The sequence below is a fragment of the Cynoglossus semilaevis genome, chromosome 19, assembly GCF_000523025.1.
Source record: "Cynoglossus semilaevis isolate Cse_v1.0 chromosome 19, Cse_v1.0, whole genome shotgun sequence".
Classification (NCBI taxonomy): domain Eukaryota; kingdom Metazoa; phylum Chordata; class Actinopteri; order Pleuronectiformes; family Cynoglossidae; genus Cynoglossus; species Cynoglossus semilaevis.
Genome location: NC_024325.1, coordinates 4,403,033 through 4,428,307, shown reverse-complemented (window position 1 = coordinate 4,428,307; position 25,275 = coordinate 4,403,033). Strand labels below are relative to the sequence as shown.

Here is a 25,275-nt window from a genome sequence, read left to right as displayed (position 1 = left end):
AACTTTCACACCTCTGATCTCAGCATTGAAGCTGCTATGAAACTACTATAGAGTTCATCGTTTAACTTTGCAAAACTACGAACATTTATGATTTAATTTTTTTAAAATAATCCCTACCTTTAGTCCTTAAAGATTGGTTATGTCACAGTCGCTCCTCATCCTTCATTTTTACACCATTTTACAGTTTGTCCTCTCCCCATTTCTTTTCAACCTTTTGTAATTTTTATTTTTCTGTTTACATCTTCTACATCTCATCATCACCCTCCTTTTTTCCCTCCCATTTGCTCCTGTTTGGTTGACGTAGATCTCCTCATTGCAGCAGAAGGAAAAGGAAGAAAGTGTTAGATTGCCGGTGCCACAGACTGGTTCGTCACCCTCACCAGCTACCTCAGGAAATAAGGTGTGTTTAAACCTTCTGTCTTGTTGCTACTTTTTATCACCGACCAAAGTTTACAATATAATATCTGTAGTTATTTTAATAATCATCATCATACTGAAACTTTTGATGACTGGCTTTTTTTATTATTATTGTTTGATTTGACCTCGATCAGGATGGAGCCGAGCAAGATGAACCAGAGGAGCTGGACTTCATGTTTGACGAGGAGATGGAACAGATGGACGGGCGACGCAACACCTTCACCGACTGGTCAGACGAGGACTCGGACGGAGAAATCGACGACCAGGACGTCAACAAGATTCTAATTGTCACACAGACGCCTCCTTACCTGAGGAAGCACCCGGGTGGCGACCGCACCGGCAACCATACTTCTCGCGCCAAGTTGACCAGCGAGCTGGTCAAGGTGATCAACGACGGGCTCTTTTACTATGAGCAGGACCTGTGGGAGGACAACTACGAGCCGGAGTATGCAACAATCAAGGTGAGATCTGGAGTGAAAGAAGATCTGTAGTTTGCTGCGAGTCGGCAGTTGATCCCTTTTGTTCAGGCACAGAGGCATTAACAGTCAGCTTAAAAACACTAGTAATAAAAGCTACATTATTCATCATCAAATTGAGATGATGATTTTAACCCCTTTGTTTTGTTCAACTGGACCATTGTGAGGTTTGCTTGCTAACAGCAGAACTATCAGATTAATGTAAAAAAAACTTAATTTTATAAATGTTGTCAATAATTCATTTCTAATCTTAACCACTCTGAACTAATATTTATTGCCTAAACCTGTAGGGTCATGTGGCTTTTTCTGTCGATGGCATTTTAGCAGGGTCTCGGCTTAAGTTCAGATGATGAGTTCTTTTCCCCTCATCCAGAGCTGTTTCTGGACATAGAACAGAGCAGAGTTTTTATTGTTTTGCTTTGTCATTGCTGCTCTTTGTTTTGCTGCTGAGCTCTTTGTGGGACTTTCACGTGTTCGTTCACACACATCCAGGGCCGCGTAGAACAGTGGACACTTGTCTATAATTAAACCACTCACACACGCACATCAGGGTTCGACAAGAAGGACATTCGCACATCATAGGAAAGCAGGTGGATCAGAGAGGAAGAGTGTGAGTCGCACTTCATCTAAATCGATGCTGGATTAAAGGAGGAAACTCTTTTGTGTTTGTGATCTTTGTCAGCTGCTGTTTCAGAAAAAGACAGAATCTGTTGTTTTACCAAAGGACGGAAAATTCAGGGTTTGTGTGGCAGTGACCCAGCTGAGTTTGCTGTCGAAACAGTGAGGCTCATCAAACATGAGGGTAAAAAAAGCTTTTTGGGCAGTCTGGTTTTGCTGCTGCATCGCAATCTCCAGGTTGCTCCAGTTGAGGTCTGTTCATCTACAAAGGTGTTCGCTTTCATTTTAAAACCCCCAGTGATGTATTTGTTTCGGTGGATCATGAGGGTCAAAAATTGAATTTGTTTTGAATTAACATTCTTGAATCTTGACATGTAAAGCTTCTTTTAAAGTGTGTGATGCCATGTGGACGAGTCGATCCTCAGGGTTTCATGTGTCAGGTTGTTAAATTGAAGTATCATTAATGTATATTTTCCCTTTTTTGTTCTTTATAGCAAGAAGTGGAGAACTTCAAGAAAGTTCATCTGATCACTCGTGAAGAGTTTGACTGTCTGACGCCTGAACCCCAGGTTGACCCTAACCAGGAAGTCCCACCAGGTCCACCCCGACCCCAGCAGAGTAAGAACACAAAAGCTTAGACAAAATAATTGTCAGACTCAAAATCAGTGTTTATTGGACACATACCAAGAATCTGACTTTGTGTGTTGGTGCATTATATTAAAATAAAATTACAAAAAGAAATATAAAATATGTAGATCCAGAGTCACTGACTTGAACACACAGATTACCTTGGCTCTAAAACTTATGTCTTCTCCCATGTCCTCAGTTCCCACAGACGCTTTGGCCAACAAACTCTTTGGCGCTCCTGAGCCCTCCTCAATAGCCCGCTCTCTCCCCACTACTGTGCCTGACTCGCCCAATTACCGCAGTGCCCGGACGCCTCGCACACCGCGCACACCACACCGTAAAGACCCGACCATGACGCCGCGCTTCTACCCAGTGGTGAAAGAAAGTCGACCTGTTGACGCCAAAGTAAGAAAGATGCAGATTATTCGGAAGCCACTGCTGTCTTGTTTTGTTACGTACATAGCTGGTTTCAGTCCATTCTGACAAAATGTGTCCCCCCGAACCTCCCCTGAATGTTTTTGTAGACGCCCAGAAAGAGAAAGACCAGGCACAGCTCAAATCCACCTATGGAGTGTCACGTAGGCTGGGTGATGGACTCCAGGGAGCATCGGTCACGTACGGCCTCTGTCAGGTGAGCCCCTAAATTAAAAGAAAAAAAATCTACTTCGGTCGGAGACAAAAGCCCTTCCTTTTCTCACTCTCCTACTTGTGTGTCTCTCAGCTCTAATGCCAGTCCCTCGGAGGGCACTCCTGCCCTGGGCAACATCGGCTGCACGCCCCAGTCCCTTCCCAAATTCCAGCACCCATCACACGAGCTGCTCAAGGAGAACGGCTTCACGCAACACGTTTACCACAAGTATCGTCGACGCTGCCTAAATGGTACACACTCGTGTGTCATAACCTCACTGTATCCCTTCTATAAACATTAGTAGTTAGCCTTTTTACTGAGAGCGATGCTGGATTAAGCTGAGTCAATTCATCTTTTACTTTATAATTTTCTCAACAGAACGCAAGCGGCTGGGAATCGGCCAATCACAGGAGATGAACACGCTCTTCCGCTTCTGGTCATTTTTCCTGCGAGATCATTTCAACAGGAAGATGTATGAAGAGTTTAGACAACTGGTGGTGGAGGACGGGAAAGAGGGATACAGGTGAGACCACTGACCAGTGATGGGGGGAGGGGAGGGTCTTTTGTCTTTTGTGTGCACTGTGACCTTACACCCATACAGGAACGGTGCTTCACTTTGGTCTCTAGCTGTGATGGACTGTTTGCCACAGTCAGTCTCTCCCTCAAACATTGTTCCTTCACGGTTGTTGTTCTGTGCTGCAGGTACGGTTTGGAGTGCCTCTTCAGGTACTACAGCTACGGACTGGAGAAGAAGTTCAGGCCCGATATCTTTAAGGACTTCCAGGAGGAGACGATGAAAGACTATGAAGCTGGTGAGCAGAACTTAACATTCTAGTTCCAGGGCGACACTGGAATTTGACGGGTATTTTCAAAGTCTGTGGGTCACTATATCTATATTACACTGTTTCTTAAAAAATGTGGACCACAAAAAAAAAAATCTTGCCACATCATTGTTTTAAACTTCATAACTACTTTTCCGCCTAAAGGTCAACTTTACGGACTGGAGAAATTCTGGGCATTTTTGAAGTATTCTAAAGCCAAAACCCTGGAGATTGATCCTAAGCTGCAGGTGTGCCTGAGCAAGTTCAAGCGTCTGGAAGACTTTAGGATTGATGTAAGTATAATTAAAAAAAAATCTATAAGTATATATGTATATATATTTAGCATGACTGTGACCACCAAATCATTTTGAAATCCTCACCTTTGATCTGATTTGACATTTGATTTCTTTCCTTTCGTTGTTCTAGCCACCTATGGAGGAGGGAGGAGGACGCAGGAGGCACTCGTCCAGCGGAGACGGGAGACGCAGACACCCCTCACAGCCTTCCAGCCGGCCCCACAGCCAGGCCAGCACAGGCCCTGCCCCACAGGGCCCCACAGCCAAGGACGATGCCAAACCCAGCAGCCAGAAACCCTCCAGCTCCGAACCTGCTGCAGACGCCAAGATTCTGAAGTAACTTCTCTAACAAACACACACTGACACTGGCCCGCATGGATCAGCTCAACCACATCTGAAAGATGCCAGTTTTACCAGTGGAAAAGGTGGGGGGACGTAGCATCTCAATATTAGAATTTTTTTTTTCCCCAGTATTTTTTTTTTATTGAGAAACAAGGAAGACAACAATAAAAAGTGAGCATTTTTAAAACATTAGAATATGTGATATCAAGGCTTTTTTTCTCCTCACACCATTGCTGGATGGTTTATGCTATGATGGATTACTTTTTTTTTTTAAATCCCCCCGCCCCCACCACTGATACCACCGGAACTTACTATTTGATCAACGCTGTGCACAGTGGCTGAAAGATTTTTGATTTTCTGCCTAGCTCTCAGATTGGTGAATATAATTTTTATTTTTTGGCGTGTGGTGGGATTGAACACTTGGACACAGTTTGAACTTGACTGAGCTTCTGAAAAATCCCACTGACGGCTGCCGTGGAGGCCATGCTGACCCCCCCTCCCCCTCCCCGATATTCACCCGGACCAAAGTGGTTTGAACAAAGCGACAGACATTTTCATCCACAGGGCCACCAGTGCTGTCTGCTACAGAGGCATGCAAAAAAAGAGTACAAAAGAAATATTTGATTTACTTTATGGCTGGACTGTGAACGGGGGACAATTTAAAGCCAAATGATTAAAAAAAAAGAAAGATGAAGAGACCCGTGGGACCCCCTCGGTGTGGACATGATGATTGAAAGTTGCCTTATTTTAATGGTTTTACTGCTTCAAACTTGTTCCTCATCACCTGATTGTTGAAATCACCCATAGATGCCACCAAGTGGCGCTGCACCCACCGAACTGTTCCACCACACTACTCCTGCCCATTATCTGTTTTCAGCTGTCTTCCAAGTGTCATATGGTCTGTTACAAGTCCAGTCCAGTCCAGTCCAGTCCAGTCCAGTAGTCCTCCGCTGTGTTTGCAGTCTGTGGCTTTTTTCTGCTGAAACACATCAAATCACATCTCCTCTTCCCCCACCAAAACCATCTCTGGGTGCTTCCATCCGTGACTCCATCCATCTGTTGACCTTCAGTGACACTAAAGGACTGTCGTCATCTTTCTGGATTACTTGAAGAAAGGATGGTTATTTCTGAGGTGATCTTTATCCAGAGACAAAAACAAGGCTCAAACGCTAGACTTCGCCATCACCCAGCCGGCCCGCTGCCTCCTCCTTCAGTTACACAAACGCTGGATGGCGCAGTTGCGCACAGGTACAGATGTAGCAGTAGCCTCATTTAAAAACTAAAACACGCCGCAACGTTGTGGATTCAGGACAAAGGATGTCAGATACTGATCCTTTATTTTTGTTCCTCTAATAATATAAATGTGAATTTGACAGATGAAGAGAAATGATTACAGCTCCCGGCTCCTCCTATTATTGTTTATAGAACAGATTATATATTTGCCTTACATGTGTACGTACTCTAACTTTTTTTTTTTTAAATGGTCTCATTATCTTTTAATGCTTTTTAATTTCAATTTGCAGTGTTTTTTTCTAGCATTGTTTTGATGATGATGAAGGTGGAGTTGTGTTAGGCTGATGTGTGGGGGGGGATTACATCTGTGAACTTTTATTTAGAGTCAGGAACATGGTTCACATCACAAAAAAGGGAAAGTTCAGAGATTCAGTAAAAAGTGTTTTTGCCAAAATGACAATACGGCCAAAGGAAATAGATTGTGAATATTCATCCTTAACATGGTGTTCTTCAAAGGTGACAAAAATGTTGCCTCACTTTTTTAAAAAGAGTTAATCAGATCTGAGTTTGGGGGAAAAAAAACTTGAGTCTTGAGTCTTAATGTACACAGACACATCATCTGATTCCTCAACGCAGCGCCCCCTTCAGTCATTAACAGACTGTGTGATTAGGTCTGGTCTCTGTATCTTTTGGTTGTTGGATTTTTTTTCTTCTTTAAAAAAAGACTGATGTTTAAAAATAAGTTATTTGAAAACAACACAGGATTAAAGGTTTTGTTGGTCACCGCAGGTCAGGTAGCTCACTCTCTCACCTTCAGGGGGAGCTATTGAGGCAGGGTAGTTCATGTACTGTTTCACTGTACTGCAGTACTGACATTTATATTTGTACATTTTTGTACAGGTTGCAAAAAACATGCATTTTGTCCTTTCTTTATTACACAGACCACATATTTGACAACCTTTATGCAACTTAATTTAAAAGGAGCTCTTCTTGAGCTTCCTCCAACTTTTAAAGTTTGGGGGGTTTTAGTCTAGGGTCCTTTGTGTGTCATCGCTGCCCCCGTTGCACCTCTAAAATTAATCATTTCCAAAAAACAACCATTTAAAAAAAGGGAAATTGTTGTAAATCCATACATAGGATATTACACTATGAAAACTTATACATTTTTATTTTAAATTAGTACAGGAAACCACCGTGAGGTTCTTTTTGGGCAACAATAATGCAGCGACTGTTCATGTTTGATGCTTCATTAACCAAGAAAAATCCAATGACCAAAAGACAGTCATTTTGAAATGTTAAAATGCTTCTGAGGAATCAAGACAGAAAACAAAATGTTGTAGAAAGAACTTTTTTTTTAGTTCTAATCATTCATTCTGTTGGTTTCAGTTCCTGCTAAAAAGTTAATATTAAGTCAGTGTTTCTTCACCACTTCCTCTAAACTCTAAAATGATGAAAAAGCAAAGCTGTACTTTTCCTTTCAATGTCACGTCAGTGGAACTTCAGGGAGATTGGGGGCAGTTAGAGACACATATGTTGTTGAGTTCTTCACAAAGATTTACAGAGAGTTGGATTAAAAAAAAAAAGTTATATTCAGAAAGGCAGAATTACACAAATTTCTACAAAAAAAAAAAAAAGAGAAAATCATGAGAATCCAGCAAAAGCTGGTTTCAACAGCTTTCCTCCTGTGTCACATCCCTCTGACATTTCGGGAGGACTGCTGATTGGCGTCTTTGCAAAAACAGTAGGGGGCAGTGCTCTCTCTGCTGATCAGATATACAAAGACTTGACCAGAGGAATGAGCAATGGATGTTGGGAAGAGGAAGAGGAAGTTGCAGAGAGTAATTTGGTGAGTTAATGATGTCTGGAGATAAAAAAAAAATGAATAGAGGACAAAATTCCATAAAGCCATATGAATAAGAAGATAACTGTATATGAACCATTCAGATTCACCACACCACAATATCCTAAGCTTGTCATGGAGAAAAAAAGCTGAAAATGAGGAAAAGAACAAAAAAAATATATAAAATGGAAAAATGTAAAATACTTGAATGAGGTCTTGTATAATATCATTTAATATTCATAATATCTGCTTTGTAGGCTGATGTGATTCGCGATTAGTGTTATTTGTAATTTGTAGTAATTCTGCTTTCCTTTAATAAAGAAAAAAAAAACACAAAACGGACAAAAAAACCTCAAACACACCGACTCTGGAGTGTTTACTCTGTCTGTCTCTCTCTGTGTGTGTGTGTGTGTGTCAAGTTGCCACGCCATTTTATTTTGTTTAATTTTTCTTTATTTTTTTTTTCAAATCTTTCACAGATATAATTATTTAAAAGTCACAGATTTTTAAAGGCAACATTCTGTTCACTTCAAGTTTCCCTGGAAAACATTCACATTTCAGTTCAAATCTGTGCTGAAGTGCCATGGAAGTAAAAAGTGCAGAACTATCTCTTTGTAGCAGCAAGTCAACTTGGAGGACAAGCTATGAACCAAAGCCTGTATGTTAGGACTGGACATTGTACATTACAATTACAGAGCGATACTATGGACAGCGTAAAGAAAGTACTTTCCATGAGTTTTAGTCTCAAAATGATTAATAAGACAATAACTCTTTAAAATCCTGTTTAAAAGAAAATAGGTGGTAAAGTGGATTGTGTTCTCGCTTTACGGCAAGATGGTTACTTACTTTTACCTGCTTTATTTGTGGATCGTAAGTCTTTGTCCGAATCCTGTCCACAGTCTATGACATAAACAAGTCTCTATAGCATAAAAAAAATACAAAATCTGTTTTAAAAATCAACACAGCATGGATCTTCATTGTTGGACATTTAACAATTTAACTGTTAAAAGAAATGTACTCTCAACTAGAATATAATTAATACAACTATATTTTCAGTACCAACCCTTTTCAATTTATAAAAAAATCATATATATTCAAAAGTCAATATATTAAGTTGTCATTGATGACATTTAAGGTCATTTAAGATCCTTGCCAAATGGCACAATTTATATTTGAAAAATCCCACAGTGCACCACCACACAGAAAAATCACCAAAAGTATGTGATGAAATGTGATATATGGTATGTTGAAACCTTCTGGCTTCACCTTACTCAAAATGTACTTGCTCGTGAAACATGGGCTGGTTTAGTTGAACACATTGCTGATATACAGCAGGTGAGTCCTTTTTTTTAGTTTTTATGGTCATCTGCTACCACCTTGTGGAAGAGTATTAAATGGTTTTGTCTGTAATGTGTTTAATTTATAAAAATATATTTTCTATTTAAAATAATCATCTCAACACTAAACACTGAGGCTAAACTTATACATGAAATTTGTTCCTGCAGTTTTAGTTTAAAAATATTATTACTTGGTGAATTAACAATAAAACCATGGACAGTCTGAGGAGCTTAGACTAAAATCAGGTCTACAGTCCAGTGTTTCTGGTTCCCATTCTAAATGCCACTTCTTTGAGTTCTGTCTCCACAGATCAGAGGGAACTTGTCTTCACTGGCCTTTCTTGGGTGAGTCAGGGATGCTCTCATTCAGTGGGGTGAAGTTGATGAGCATAACGTGACGTTCGTACTGTTTGGTCTCCCTGAATTTACTGTCTGTGCCGTGGAGCCGGTCCAGGACGCCCATCACCCCGAAACAATTATTAAACCTGGACCAAGGAGGAGGAAGGTAAGGACAACAGTTAAGGACAAATCATTTAAAACAAAAATGACTAAATCTCATTTGAAGTACTGCTGACTTGAGGTGGTGGAAGTCATGGAACTCTGGAGAAGGCAGGAAGGGGAGGTGGTATCCACAGTGGGAGATGGTGGTGCTGATCAGAGCCAGGGAGTACCAGAGGGAGGTGGTGGTCACATGGGAGCCCAGGATCATGGGACCAGCCACTGCTGGCATCATGTTGGAAAGCTGTAGAAGTAGTGAGAGTTGAGAGGGCAGCTTTTAAAAATTCAATCAGGATTAGGTTTTTCCATTAAAAGATTAAATACGTTATTCTAACACTGACGGTAAAGAGAAGCTAATGGTCATTAAAACAGGAGAAAACACAGTATTCACCACGTGCTCCAAGGGGTGAGCATATATGCAGACGACTCCGACGGGAGCTGTCCACTCATGGTGCTGTTTGTGGTAATGTTTGTAGAGACTGGGGTGATGGAAAAGTCTGAGAGAAAACATGATGAGGAAGAAAAATAAGAATTTAAAAGAAACACTTTTTTTTCACTGGACAGGGGCCGTGGTGTCAGAGGTTTGACACCATCTGATGTTTACCTGTGTGAGTAGTAAAAGAGAACCTCCTCCACCATGGAGAAGAAGGCCATCTCTGCCAAAGCCCAGTGGAAGGTGGGCAGCTCGGGACCACAGGGGTTTCCTCTCCAGCTCATGAAGAAGTAAATCATCACCACCATGGGTGCAGAGATGAAGATCTGGTTGAAGATGACACACTTCACTGCGTGACGGAGCTTCACCGGATCCACCTGGAGGTCAAAGGAACCAGGTCAGTGTTGTTTTAGTTTACATTTTATAGTACATTTCATTTGGGTTTTTAGTTTTTGGTTGTATTTTCTTGGCAAATGTTCTTTTTCAGTCAAATGTACTTCCGTGTTAAAAGCAGTAAAAGTTCTGTACAGCAATTAAAAGGCAATTCAACAACAATACTACATTTTTTTTCACAGGATTATAGTCCAAACATGCCTAAATGAAATGAGCTGCTAATAAAATCTCAGATCAAAAGAAAATAAATGATTGAACTATTTTGTTTTTTGGTTAATATTTTTTGAATGACACAAGGGACAAAACAGCCGTGAAAGTCTTGTAATTTAACATTGAAACACATTGACACATTAATGGAGGAGATTCATTTTCCTCCCATCAGTTAAATGCTTGGACAAGTAGCCACACATTAGCACACTGATAAACTGAGTCGTCTTAGTGTTATTCCTGTATGATAACATCACATCCTTGTCTTTTGTTTATGACTGCTGTCACTCCATGTCAGAGGATTATCATGAGTCAGAGAACAGAGGTAACACTCAGTCGGAGAACTTGGAGAACAACAGAAAACATTTAGATTCTGCCATTGAGCTTCACAACACACAGAGAAATAAGGAAATATAAAATATTGGTCTTTAGAACGGTGGGTTAGAGATTTATGTGTTTGAATAAATGTATTGTATGGATGGTTATGCATTTCCTTCCAAGTGCATTTATGGTGATTATCTGTTGTGAGTAATCAATAATCAAATTACATTTTCAAAGTGACCTCCAACCGCTGTTATCAGTAATCTTTTAATTATTATCGCTGCAAAGTTCAACCACATCTGTTTATCAAATACAGTGGACGGACTTCGGTCAGTGACATGTGGACACAGCAGATCATACAGTGTATAACACCACTTGACCCCAGGAGGGAGACTTGTTGTTAGTTGAAGAGTTTTCTTGTTTTTACTACCAGTGCAATTACTATTATTATACCTGTGCAATATATATATTTATTTTGTAAGCTAACTTTTGTGTATATAAATATATACACACACATATACAGTATATATACCTGAAGTTCATGTTTAATAAATGACCAGAAAGCAAACACTTCAAAATACCCAACAAATAAAGTAGTGATGCTTTGACCATAGTACTGTTTCGTGTGAACCGAATTAATTAGTTGCTCAGTGCAGGCTATAGTGATAACAATTACTGAGAAAACATGCCATAAACTGATGATGTGTGAAATAACAGTTCAGTTTGCGGCAGATGAAAGAACACTTTTAATCTGAATCACTTTGGGAAAAAAGGGAGAAGCACCAAACCTCATTGAATTGTTGAAAAAGACTAAATTGTCAAACAAAAAAATAAGGCATGAGGCGTGTGAGTGTAACTGACCGGGTTGTTCTTGTCCACCTGGATGCGGTAGCGAGTGATGAAGGATGGTTTACTAGTGGAATCGATGATTAATAGCAGAGTATTAGGGATCCAGAAAACCAGGCTGGGGATTAACATGGTCCCTGGTGGGGGGAAGCACACACACACACACACACACACACACACACACACACACAAAATAGTCATTATTACCTTTAAATATTACTTAAAAAACAACATCTTATCTGTTTACATTGCTAATGACTGACTGACTTTACACTGCAGTCCTATTCTGGCCATGTTGTGACCCAACGTCATGACGGTTCAATCGTAAGAGTGACACCAGAGCTCATACCTGTATTTTATTATCCTGTCTATTGAGAAATGTTTTTTTTTCTCATCAGTGGCTGATAAGACGGCAGCTCTGGTGTCAGGTGGTTACAGGCTCAGGCTGTGACTGTCGCTTCAGATGTGATTACCATCGAGGCTGTTCAGAACAGTGATTGGACGACCAGCCAGTGACAAATAAATAAAACAAACAAACAAACTTTTGGCAGACACTGTCAATTAAAATGCCGTCATTCGTCTTCTCCCAGGCGTTGCCTTGTGCCACCTGCTAATTTTAGTGTGTGAAACAGGTGGAACTGGCCGTTCAGTTTCAGCATAATCCTAGAGATAATCCTTTTAGTTTCGCCAAGTGTCATCAAACCATAGTGGGTGTCCTTTACCTATGAAAAACAGAGCAGCATCACGACCCTCAAATGCCAAGTACAGCCTGGTCCATAGATCCTGCCAGAAATGTCCAGAAGCCCCCCAGAACCTCTGGAGATGCCTGCAGAGGCACAGACAACACTGTACAATTAATTAAAGCCACAAAATGTTTGGAAAAGTCCAAATGAACCTCCTACTCTATGTAAATGCAATGACACCGTGCCTCAGTTCTTACAGTACTGACGGCTGTTTTCCTGAGTACTATTCTGTGGGCTGTAAGGTGAACCCACCATGTCAGCGAGTTGCCAAATGCAGCCAAGAATAAGATTCCTGATCCGATGATGAAGGCAGCTTTCTTCACAGAGTCCCAGAGTCCTGCGGGGCCTTCCTGAGCAGAGAGAAAGCAACAGCTGTGTCAAATCACTGCTGAGATCGTACAATCCCACAATAGTCAGCTACAGCAGCATTTCCAACAAAGACCTCCAACCGTGGAGATATTTCACTGAAACAATACTGAGGCTGTTACTGACACCATGGGTTTATGGGTTTATTTATTTGTTAGCATCAGAATACGACCCAAACATCTAACACTGACTGTGACCCTGCAGGGCTTTTGAATTTGCCTCTCTTTGCATCACTGATAATCTAATGAATGCTGCACCTTCTGCTGCAGCTGACCTATTTCTGTTTTGACATATTCAACATATTCTACATGCATTTGGTAAAAAAAAAAATAAGCCAGTCACGCTAACAGGATCAGTTCACTCAACAGGAATTATAAGTCTGTGGATTTATTCTACGTTCCCATGCCTTCAATGGGCTGCTCTCAGACCAGCTGTGGAAACAGTAGGAACAGTCATAAATCTGACCAGCAGGTCTGAGTACTGCGCTTCTTGTTAGCATTCTCACACCCACAAACACTGTGGGAGCTATGACAAGACCTCCGATAAAAAAAAGTTTAAGTCCTGCAAGTCAAAAGCCACTGTTAAATATTTCCAATAAAACCTTCAACCTTCCGAGTGGCTCGGACCAGATTCCAGCTACAACAATGCACATGTTGTGGGAAATAATTTAAGGAAATAATTTATGTACATTTCTGCTCGACTTTGTTTATTTATCACTTCAGTTAAACTTAAGTGAGCAGAGGCAGGAAGAGGAAATGACATTGAGGGAGCAGTGCATCACAACACCTGCAGGCGTTCTTACCTGCTGCTGGCTGTGACTGCTGCTGCTGCTGTTGGTCTTGGTAGCTTCTCTCATATCTGTGAGGAAACAAATTGGAAATAAAATCATTTAACAAATATCAATGGTGAGATGAGACTGTGTTGAATTAAAAACATTACACTTCAGCCAGAGAAAAACTAACAGAAAAATTATAATACTAAGAAATATAAAAGAAAAATTATATTTTAAAAAACCACCCCCAACAAACTTCTTAATTTGGTGGTGATTTGATTAAAAAATAAAAGTTAAGAATAATTTTGAAAAATAATTGCTGGAGTTTTCTCTTTATCTCTACTTTAGAAATACTGAGACATGATAGTGATATAACATAAATAAAATGACGGAATCAAATCAATCTGCATAAATAATGCAATAATCAGACTATAACAATGACTCAACTGTTCTAGGAATGTCCTACATTTCCCCGAGCACGTGAACTACTCGTTATTGTTTTCCTGTATTTCAAGTTTGGATTAATAATTCATAGGAACTTTAAACAGAGAGATGTAAAAACAGGCGTTAGTTGTTCACAGACTCACCGCTGACTCTCGTCACCACCATGGTGTAAGTTGTCTGCTTCTATTCCTCCTCTCAGACGACGGTGCTGCTGCTGCTGCTGCTGATGTTTTTACTTCAACCTGCCTTTTATTTACAGCCGGGTCTGACCTCTGATTGGTGGATCCTGGGTCAGCTGACTAACTTTAGTTTTTTGTTTTTTTCCTTATCCAGTCTCGTGGGTGCAGGTGAAGGTTTAGACTCAGCATGGTGACAGCGGCACTAGGATATAATAAAATATAAAGGCTACATTATACTGACCCTAAATATCTCTGTACAGAACACCAATGTTTATCAAAGGAGTACATTTTGATTTATTTTTGACAAAACCGCACCTCGCGTTACGATCTAGATCCTGGAACCGATAATGCTCGTATCTCGAGGTTCCACTGTATATTATATATAATATAAATATATAAAATAAATATGTAGATGTATAATATATTAGAATGGAGTGAATACAATTAATACATTTTTATAAATGTTATTTTTAAAGTTTATTTTCCTTTGTATTATCTATAATGTTTACCAGTCTGTCCTGCTTTCACAATAGTTTGTTTCCTAAAATGTATTTATTGAAAAAAAAAAAATCACAATCCTAATTTTTTTAATTAAACAATGCCTTTAATAAATGTGGTCAATCTGTATAACGTGATGTCTGTTCAGTGTTTTTCTTCATTGTTCTTCATTCTTCAAATTTTGAATATTTTTGACTAATCCGACTTGTTTTTAAATTAATGTTATGAACTGATTTTTTACATCAGCTCTAACTTTTAGTCTTCTTTGTGTTTAAAGCCAATAAACAATTTACTTATAATTTATATCGTGAGGCGTCGTCGGTTGTGGAACTATGATACCAGCAGATGGCAGTGTTGAAAGTACACCATTATCACACTACCTTTAAAGCTAAAGAAGCAGACTAGCATTTGTACTGCGCGTGTCCGTTTAGACGGCGCTGTTTGAGAGTAAAAACCATGTCCGTCGAGATGCAGCCCGACTTTCCAATACTACCGTCAAGTCCGGATGAAGGTATGGTGCATATCTATTTTTCATAGTATTGAATACACCATCTGTCTTTAAGCGAACGTCACCGAAATATGTGAATCTACCGTTGTTATTGCGCTGGCTAACGCTAGCCACCGGCACGACAGTGGCTGAGACCGAGCTAGGCTGCTAAGCTAACAGTAGCCAATTCAGCTCCAAGGTCGACGAGTGCATGAATTCACCCGTACATTTTCAGACCAAGCACCAGTTTTCTGTGAGCCAGCGCAACAGCAGAGACACTGGTGAACATATTTCACTTATTTGTGTCCGGCTTCCAAGCGCTGCATATAACAACGTATCGGAACTTATGACTGATACAAAATGAGCTCAGATGGTTGTATCTTTTTTCCTAAACGTAATTTGGAAATACTTCCAAAATCAAACACGTTTGTTTGTGTGTAGCTTTACTGACAGCATGACACGAAAATGTCGAAGTAAACCGTGTGGGCAAACTGAGGCTGCAGCTCACCCTTCTCTACAATCACACATTGAATTGATTAAACAGGGACATCTTTATAGCGAGTTTCCAAAACATAATGGCTTGATTACCCAGAAGCCTTTTCAGGCTGAGCACTAGAAGCAAGTTTGTGCTTGCTTCGTCTTTATCGCGTTATAAAGTCACACAGATTCACAGGTCTTAGTTGCATTTGGTGTTTACGTGTGATGTGTCAACTTTTACCTTGTTAAACTATTATATACTTTACAGTTTGAGTACCAAGTGCTGTGTAAAACAAAGTGTATATATTTTTAACTATTTGTAATTTCTAATAAAATGTCAATGACATCATTACACTGGGCACTGAAAAAGAGCCTGCAAGACGATGCACATATTGTAAATGACAAATTCAGTGATAGATGGAGTTTGGAATTACCATAGGGGCTATCAACCTAGTCAGTTTTGCCTTACCCTGATTCTAAAATTGCATCACTTTGATATAAACTAATTTAATTCCAAAACTTCCTCTACGCTGGCCAAATTTTGCATTAATCCTTTAAATTGTGATGCTGTCGAATTTATGTTGGAGAGTCAGGGGAACCATTAACCCACAACACAAAAGTTCGAGATACAGTATAAACAGGACAGATCATAGCAACATTTGCTTTCTGGTACCAGAAGAGCTGTCTTTACATGTCACTGACTACTTCCAGCCTGATATGTGTCTTAAAATGGCACAGAAACAATGGATGGATGAGAATCTTCACAGACACACTATGACCAATATTTGTATTATTCTTCTTTTGATGTATTAAAATGTTGCACCAGTATGATTCTTGCTCTAGTCAGACTTGTTGCTGTGTGAGGAAAAATCAGAACCTAATGCCTGTGCTAAAAACAATTGTTTCATTAATTGACCAAACTGCTTCCATGGAGAGATTCTTGATAATTCATTCATAATGCATTATTTTTGCTAAGATGTGACCTAAATGTATTTCTCATTCTTTCTTCTCCTGCAGTAAATAAGATGATAAAGGAGCACAGTGACCTATTTTCTGACTCCCAGTGTAAGGTCTGCAGTGCTGTCCTAATTTCGGAGTCCCAGAAGTTGACTCATTATCAGGTCAGTGAGCCCACATGCTGCTGCTGCTGCAGCAGCTGATCCTTCCATGTCCTCTGTCTTTTGTGTGTATCTTTTAGGAAATTGTGGGTTAGGCGTTTAAAACCTATTTTTAAAAAAACCCTCCATATTTTCGTCTGTTGGACGTTATTCAATATCCTTATCTTTTTCTCCATTAGCTGAGAGGAGGACGGCAAAAGCCTTCTTTTGCTTTTGTTTTTGCTTATAGGAATAATTTAACCTCTCTACGTCTACACAGATGACATCATTTTGTCAAGCATTTCCCGATATACACAGATATCTACATAACAACTTTTGTAAACATAGTATGATTTGACATTCATGATTTTTGTGCATGGACAAAGATATTTATTCTGCAGTAGTACATGCATTAGAGTCATGTACAGCAGTTACTAAATAATAATTATTCTTAGGCGTTAAAGCACAATATGTTCTGAAGGCATTAAGTATAAAGATGATGTCTGTGTTAATTCGCCTTTTTTAAAAATATATAATTTATTTATTCTGCATCTATTCTCTTTTCTGTGTTTGCAATGTATGTGATGTTTTCTTTGCTGCTGGCATATTGCAAAGAATAAAAATCTCTCTCTACATCTGCCCTCCTGTCATTTGTTCACACCATGTTTACTTTTAACACTCGTCTTGTTTTGAAATTTTTTTTGTGTATCGTCTGTGTTTGTGTATTACTATTCACTGTGTTGTTGAAAACATGAAATGTATGACTTTGGTCAGAATAAGTTGAAATGTGTACTTTGTCTTATCTTGCTATATGATTGATGATGATATGATTTTGGGATGTAGAAATTTGTCTAATGTTAGTTAATTATGTGGTGACAGAAAGGAACAAAATCAGATGAATAAATGTTCTGAAAGTTGATGACATTTTAGGACATTTTTGTTTGGTTGTTCACTTTGCCCTTTCTGCTTTTCCTTTCAGAGTAAGAAACATGCCAACAAAATAAGGCGTTACCTCTGTCTGCAAAATGAAAAGGAGCCAGCTGTCAAAAAGTTGAAGACATCAGTCAGTAGCGTGAGTGTGAAGAGTTTCTATATTTAAATGCGAATTGCTCATATTGTTATGTAAATCAGTTATTCAAATAGGTTTAAAGGGGATCAGTTTTGTTACTTCGATGCTTCCTTGATGTTTAAATGAAATGTGCACTATATTTTGCCCTAAGATGATTGGTTTATTGCACTGGAGTGATTGATTGACTGATTATATGAAGATGTTTGGTCATTTTCTCAGCACTAAAAGTTACATTTAAAGTCAGTAAGTCAGTCAGTTTTCATATATTTAACATAGCTTATTGAAAAAATAACAGTAGCTGCCTATATTGAAAAGGAACAAAAATAACAGGGTTTTTTTGTGCAGTTCTTCTTATTCACTACTTCGGTTAAAAATTTAAAGAATTTACCAAGTGTTTTGGATCTTGAACAAGTTGGATTGAAAAATAAACTAATTTGCTTTGGACAACACCAATAGCTAGTTGTGTGGTACCACTGCGCACCAACTGGGAAGCATGCCCCTCGATTTGAGAAACAATGATTGGAGTAGGCACAAACAGTGTTGAAGTAGGTGATTTGATTGAGTTCAGTTGCTGTGGCTGACCTTTCGCATCTCATGTGTCAAAGGAAAGCCATTTTTAGGCCCATGAGGGAACAAAGAGAGCAGATGGGGAGCGTCCAAAGACATTTAAGCTCTTTTTGTTTGAAATCAAGTCATTTGATATGTTTCTTGACCATGAGTAATTAATCCTACTGTGTGCCTTTGTCAGCCTGACTGCAATAATGGGGATGCTGACCGGTACAAGGCCTGTCATCTGTGTAACATGACATTCTCCTCACCTGTGATCGCTGAGTCTCACTACAACGGCAAAGTTCATGCCAAGAAGCTACGAATGAAGATGGGCGTTTCTCAGACTCCAGGTATGATCCTCCAGGGATTAACCTTCTACGCCTGTAGCTGATGTGTGTATTGGAATTTAGTTATTTTTCCTTGTGTGTTCTTGGTGCATTTATTTTATGACGGCGAATGTAGCACTACATTTATGCTGCCTCTAACTTTGGTTGCTGCAGTAAGCTATTTCAGAATAATACTCTTGGCACACGGATCTCTTCTTTAAACTTTTTAAGAAAAAATCTTCTACCTGAGGTTGAATTCTCTTAGTGACCTTTCTGACGTTTTTATGTTTTTTTTTTATTTTTCACTTTGTTGAATTCCTGTTTAGCTCCTGCCCCTGAGAAAGCAGCTCCACCGAAGATAAAACCTGCAGAGGAAATAAGTGTTGACAACAACAACGACCCAAACCGATTTTGCTCCATCTGCCAGGCTCCCTTTAATAATCCACTCATGGCCCAGCAGCACTATGAGGGCAAGAAGCACCGGAAACGGATGACTAAGATGAAACTGATGGAGACTTACGGTCCATCCTCTGCACCAGGTCAGAGCGCAGACCACAGAAAATGTCACATTCACAACTACATTAAATCACACTCGATATGGGCCTTTTTTAGCTTTTAAATACAGGAAAATATTTTGGGCCGTGAATAGTGGGGCAGCCACTCCCATGACAGACTTGATGATTTAAGATGCTAATGCTGAAATGTGAAAGTAAGGCCAGACCCCATTTTTGGGGCTCAAATGCTTTGAAGTGATGTTAAAAAAATTGAGAATTTAAAATAGTCTCCCTTTGTGCTCAGCTTCCTCACAACAGGGCTACCAGTGTACAATCTGCAACATCGAGCTCAACTCAGTGGAGCAGTACCAGTCTCACGTCAGCGGTGCGAAACACAAGAACCAGTAAGTGAACACACAACTTCCTTTCCACCCTTTGATGTGTTTGATACGGCCCATAACTGCTTTCTGTCTGATCAATTTAAATGTCACCAATTTTGGCTCATGAACAGAAAATGTATCAAAGATGCAAACGTTCGAATCATGTTTATATTTGGGCCTAATGCAAAATGATTTCAGTAATATTTTCTGCCCACTCCAAGCAGTGATTGAGTAGAAATCTTATCTGAAAGAGTTCACAGAGCTTGGTTTTAAAGAATTAGACGTTACAAGAATTATTAGTTTTTAATTTTAAAAAAATAAGTAAAGTTGAATTACAAGCTGAAATTAATACATTTATAAAATATTTAAAATATATTTGCATAAATGCATTTCTTGAGTACCACAGAAAAGTTAACATTCTCAAACCCATCTTTTTGTAACTCTTTCTAGCAAAATGTTCCATGTGACTTTTCACATACAAGTGAGGTTTTCCAAAATCATGTGTGATCAATGATCTTACCCAGCCAATGTGCATGAAAAAAAAAAACTCGTATAGGTAATTGCTCTGACATTGAATATCATGGATATATTTGCATGTGAGAGCCCCCAGTGGTAAGTCTAATAAAACAAAACTATCCCAGCTTAGTTTTTGGGCCACTGAAATACAGATACTGGGTCTCTTTTTTCTCTAAAGACAATCTGAAGTAGTTAAGTTTCTAACTTCTCATTTAATGTTTCATAAGAATGAAGAAATTAGGCAAGAGCCCAACAGAGAACCAACAAACAGCAGAAAAAACACTTGGGAGTAAGGACAAGTTTACCAGTAACGTCACCCAGTATGCAGCAGAAGGTGACCAGTACGCCACTGGAGACAACAAGTACACCTCAGGAGAGGATGAATACACCACAGGAGACCAGTTTACTGCCACTGATTTCCAGTTTGGACTTGGAGATATGGACAGGCAGTACCCAGGTGATAATAACCAGTATATGTCTGAGGACAAGCAGTACGCAGAGGAATACCAGTACACCTGAAGTTGGAGCAGGTGGAAGATCCTGTCAGGACTCACCATACAACAACCAGCCCCTTTAACACATTGTCAACTAACCATCACCCGCCCTGGACTTTTCTCCTGGAGCAGTTGTTCAAACCACACGGTTAAACCCAGGTGTCCATCTCCATCATTGTGTTCCCAGCCCGATCTGAAGATTCTTTTTTATAAGCTCCTGATGATGAGTGTGATGTCAAAATGTGGACATGGGCTCAGCAGTGATGGAAACCCAGAAACCGGACTCCACCTCCAAATACCCTTACTCACAACAACAATGCTGCGCCTGTGCATTGTGAATAATTATCATGCGGGAACCTTCAGTCCGATCTTTCACTTCATTCAGAGCGTAACCATCGGTTGAATCCAGAGAGGTGGTCAATGTTCTTTCAAACTTTATTAATATCTGACCAGCACTAACAACAACCAACAACAAACAACCACACCTCCACATTTCTGATGACAGTAACAGTGAATGTATGAAAAACACATTCTCATCTCAGATGTTGCTTTGTTACTGGTACTTTTCATGTTTTATTTTTTTGCAAGCTGTTAAAAAAAGAGGTCACATTTGTAACTAACTAAAGTCAGTTTTTAAAATTTGTCGTTGCTTTCACTGTAAGACTCGTGATTTTAGGTGATAAATCTTCAAATTGATTTTAGTATATATTTTTTCAAAATCATTAATATCTTGAGCAGCTTTTTAAACATAGTGCTGTTGTTTAAGGTCACTGAGGACTGTCAGTAGGGAAAAAGAAGACATTTTTGTCCAACGTGGATTGAGTTGTCCTTATAGGAGAATAATGTCCCCTGCTTTATAGTGCACCACTGGGTCACAGTTTGAGACTGTGTTTTCTGGCTCTAATGATGCTTAAAATATCCTAGCAAGTGCTCTGCAAAATTACCTCCCTTATTGGATGTTAAGCTTTAGCACGGACGGTGTACAAAGACAACACAAGACAACACAAGCAACAAATTGGATGATAACAAACATCATAGGAGATATCAAAGGTGTTTGCATGTGAAATGAAATTAGTGGGTGTGTTTGAAACTTATTCAGATATTGATAAAAATAATCCTATTGTTACCTGGACTTCAGCAGCAGCGACAAACAACAGAAAATGACAGGCACACGATCATCGACAACACTCATGGAATGCCTCAAATACTTTAAAGGACTCGTAGAATACATCAAAGGCATAGGTGATATGCCTTTTCACAGCAAAAACAAGAAATCAGTGAATTCTACAGAGCAGCAGTTGGTAGCTTCTTTCTTTTTTTTTAATCGTCTCTTGGGAGCCTGGACCTGCATGCAAACTCAAGAATCCACATTTAGGAACAAAAACATTTTTCTGGGTTCACGGTGTGGGGAAATATGTCAGGGCAGTGATCGTCAAACATCAGCCTTGGAAAACTGTTGGTTATTTCCAAGTATGCGTCAGGTCAAAAATGGGCTGCTGCTTTCATTGCTACTGACGAAAAACTCCGACCTCAAACAACAGCGTCGTGTTTTGGAACACAATGCGTTTCTTTCGCAACTGCTAGTCTTGTCTCAACCCCAGAGGCCTGGATGGACTTTTAGGGGAGCTTATTTTTGACGTGTCTGTCTGGACATTGCACACTCCATAACAATAATGTGTATTCATCCCAGTTCTACAGTTAAAGTATGTTCGTTAAAGTCTTGTCACTATGAAATCACAGGCTGATGCTCAAACCTCTGACTTTGTAACTCATGAGTTTTCTGGCTGCAGTCAGTGTTTTTAATCATCAGCTGAAGCTGCTGGATATTTATTATACACCAGAACAACTAATGATACTTTATCAGACACTCCCATGACTCATAACAGATGTAGATGTCAGTGAAGATGCAGAAACACGTTAGAGCTTAAATTAGTCTCTCCTCCCGTCATGTCATTCTCAGCATCTTTTTGTAGAGATTGATGTCATTTTTATACAAAAACATTAAGAGTCTGAATAATTTTGTTTACAAATTGGATTTAAGGGGATTGTATTTAAGTCATAATCTGATAGTTTACTGAAGTGTTAGCAGGAATAACGTGACTGTCCTCTGTAAACCGTCAATATTTTGTCCATATCAGCTCTTTTCCGTTGATGTCAGGATGAAGTACTTTGAAAGTACAAACCCTCTTTGCTGGTGAATGATGTTAGAGTCAGCTGTTGGATGTCTAATACATGACCAATAAGTAGAGCACCTTTGATGTAACAGTACAGAGGGCTCCTAACTCAGTGTATAATTCACCGTGTAAAAAAAAAAAAGTCCCACCAACAGTTGCAGTTCCACTTTCATTGTTTGTGTGTAAGGTGTTGTAATTTAAGATTTTCTTTGAAAATGCATCGTGCATACAGTAAAGAAATGTTTTAAGAGACTACGTTCATCTGTGGGTTTTTTTTTTCAATCTGAGATTTGAAGAAGGCTCACATCATTTTCCGAGTCGGTTGCCTGGGAGTGGGGATGTCCATGATCAGTGGCCCAGATGCCGATGTGTCCCTGAGCTGGACTCGTCAGCTTGTGTTTCTTTTGGTGGCTGTGCCTGGAGCATCAGAACGGAGCATCTTCTGCTGTGAAGTCTGATGTGTTTTGTGTTGGAAATGTTTAGTCATTTGATTTGTTGTTGCATTGGCAGTTTTTGAAATTTTCTTTTTCCATTCTTTTTAATTGTGTTGCTTTTTCTTTAACGTGTGAGTTTCCAGTTTGATTCTAGTCCCTTAAATGTAAAAAGAATATGAATATGGAAGAAACTGAAACTGACTGAATTTTCTTTTAATCGACATTATACAGCAATACCTGATACCACTGTAGTATCATAATACTTATATTAATTTTTTATTCATTGTTTTGAACGGCAAAGGACCTCCGTATGACGAGTCCTAGTTGTTTTGTTTTATATTTGCGTAATTTACATGAAACATTTAGCGTGAGTGATTTCTTTCCCCCACAAGGTGGCGTCCTCGCTCTACAATAGAGGTGGGTCAACGCATGGTTTTTGCTCTCGGCACACGTCTAAGTTCAAATTCAGACTTTACTCTCACTGGGAATCAAAACAAAGCCACACAATTGTGTTTTTTCCCCACGTTATTCACCCCCTGTTTCCACAGCCGTGTAATTCGAACTCCTGTGTGTTTTTTGCTTATAGTCCCAGCAGATTGTGCTTGTTGATGCACGTCATCCAGTTTAAACAAATAAACTCAAATACATAAACTCATAGAGAGTGCCGGGGTTGTGCTGTTCTCGGATTGTACACTTTGAGACATTTTTGTGTGGAGATGAATGTGAGGAACACAGTAGATGATAATTGTGAACACTCTTATATGATATTCTGCCATCTGCTGGTCAAGTCCTTAAGTTTTCAAGGCACCAGGTTTGGGCCAGGACATTTGTGCGTCCTGACTTTTTGAGCTGTGTTGTCACTGTTAACTGCTGTCTATTAAAAAAAAAAAAAATCTAGTCGCTATTTGAATGCCATGTTCTAGAGAACAAACTCTTTGTACTACTGATACAAACAGTAACATGTTTTTTCCCCCTTTCTAAACACTGACTGGACAACATTCACAAGCTTAAAACATTACTAGATTTCTAAGTCATGACAGCAGTTAGGGCTAATAAGACTACAGGCCAACGTCCAGACAATGGCTTCCTTAGTTAATTCTTCATGAATTAAAACAGGAAGCACGTTGGGACACGTGGAGAAGGTTTGACCGTGAGGAAAATGGTGTTTCCAGGAATTCTACAGCTTCTGTGTGTGGAGCTGTGATCCTCCAGTCTCTGTGGAACACATTTGAACTCCTCTAAAAAGTCTCTCCGTCGTCTCCTCAGAGCTTTTCTACAGCTTTTCTACAAAGATGAATGCTCTATAAATCACAGAGGTGAACTGCTCACAGCTCAACACAGTTTTGAGTCAGTGGCTGTGTTTCCTGACTGCTTTCACTGTCGCTGACCCCTGACAGACTTACAGCTCCCAGGTTACTTCTCAGAAACTGATGCCTGATGTAAAGTTTTAAACATCTCTCAGATGCACAATGAAGTCTTTGCTGTCTGTCTAATGCAGGGTTGAAATGGTTTTTACCTTTTGTGAAATATGTTTTTGATAAGTTTCAAACTCGCTTCCCCAGGAACAATGTATATTTTCTTTATCTAACTATCCCTTTTAAACTTTAGTTTCACCATTAGAAACTAAACAAATAGTTGTTTTATTTTAGAGGTTCTCCCGTTTGAGTTCCTAATGCTAGAAATGCATTTATGCTTCTTAGCTTCGACGGAAATTGTTTTTCAACTCTAACGTTAGGTAATTTTAAATGTAAGAGGCGTACAGTACGAATAACATGAAGTGTTCTTTTTATGATAAAAGAGATTCAGTGTTTCAGCCCATTTTACTACTTTATTATGATAATTAATCGTCCACACTGGCCTTTCTTTGTTGGCTTAATCCTGCAGATCTGTCTGCTGACAAGAACACATCAAAGTTACGTTAAAACCACACAAAGTGCACTGAGCTACTTGAACGGTGATGGATTTTAAGGACATTTCTGAGCAATCCTATAAATATTTTCTCACATAACATCCAGTGAGCAGATTGCAAGGAAATCTGCTCACTGGGTCAGAAGCAGGAAGTTCAGAAGACTCCTCTTGACTTTGGTGTCCTGTTCCACTTCCTGTACTGTGCTGCCCATGTGCTCAGTGGATCAAAAGGATCAATCCCATGAAGAGAGAGAGGATGTTTTATGGCATCTGATCTGTGTTTAATCCGTCTGCAGACGAGGGTGGGCTGGGGGGGTTTCTGAGGCACATCTCACATCTGAAGGAAAACATAGCAGTGTCTGACTCTGGGTTTAGTCAGTCGTACAGAACCTAAGGCTCAGGAAGGAATTGTATAAACCTGCAGATGCATTTAAACAGTGTTCAATCAGTTGATTGGCTGTCCTGTTCATGGACAGTTTACAGTGTGTTTCATATGGACTTTATAGGCCTCCACACTCTGCTGGATCTAGTTCTG

General features: G+C 39.5%; 3 protein-coding genes across 7 annotated transcripts in view; 2 read left to right on the top strand and 1 right to left on the bottom strand.

Moving 5' to 3' along the window:
* Positions 1-7,412, top strand: part of larp1 (La ribonucleoprotein 1, translational regulator) — a 29,099-nt gene extending 21,687 nt beyond the window's left edge. For all 5 annotated transcript variants that reach the window (XM_025065953.1, XM_025065952.1, XM_025065950.1 and 2 more), the window contains 10 exons: positions 305-400; positions 552-878; positions 2,006-2,129; positions 2,338-2,543; positions 2,663-2,769; positions 2,860-3,017; positions 3,145-3,289; positions 3,469-3,578; positions 3,753-3,880; positions 4,014-7,412. In XM_025065953.1, the coding sequence (XP_024921721.1) occupies positions 305-400; positions 552-878; positions 2,006-2,129; positions 2,338-2,543; positions 2,663-2,769; positions 2,860-3,017; positions 3,145-3,289; positions 3,469-3,578; positions 3,753-3,880; positions 4,014-4,223 (1,611 nt within the window). In that variant the 3' untranslated portion in view covers positions 4,224-7,412. The remainder of the gene's footprint in view (positions 1-304; positions 401-551; positions 879-2,005; positions 2,130-2,337; positions 2,544-2,662; positions 2,770-2,859; positions 3,018-3,144; positions 3,290-3,468; positions 3,579-3,752; positions 3,881-4,013) is intronic.
* A 321-nt stretch (positions 7,413-7,733) lies between these two features.
* Positions 7,734-13,948, bottom strand: faxdc2 (fatty acid hydroxylase domain containing 2). Its single transcript, XM_025065954.1, has 9 exons — positions 13,802-13,948; positions 13,245-13,300; positions 12,329-12,426; positions 12,056-12,159; positions 11,349-11,470; positions 9,738-9,943; positions 9,525-9,630; positions 9,211-9,377; positions 7,734-9,120 (listed from the first exon to the last, which is right to left on the bottom strand). Exons 1-9 carry the CDS (start codon positions 13,821-13,823, stop codon positions 8,964-8,966), a joined length of 1,038 nt encoding a protein of 345 aa, XP_024921722.1. The 5' UTR covers positions 13,824-13,948; the 3' UTR covers positions 7,734-8,963.
* A 732-nt stretch (positions 13,949-14,680) lies between these two features.
* On the top strand, positions 14,681-22,650 carry znf346 (zinc finger protein 346). Its single transcript, XM_008332420.3, has 7 exons — positions 14,681-14,846; positions 16,317-16,420; positions 17,376-17,468; positions 18,214-18,364; positions 18,667-18,879; positions 19,139-19,238; positions 19,958-22,650. Exons 1-7 carry the CDS (start codon positions 14,792-14,794, stop codon positions 20,247-20,249), a joined length of 1,008 nt encoding a protein of 335 aa, XP_008330642.1. The 5' UTR covers positions 14,681-14,791; the 3' UTR covers positions 20,250-22,650.
* Positions 22,651-25,275: the final 2,625 nt, after the last annotated feature.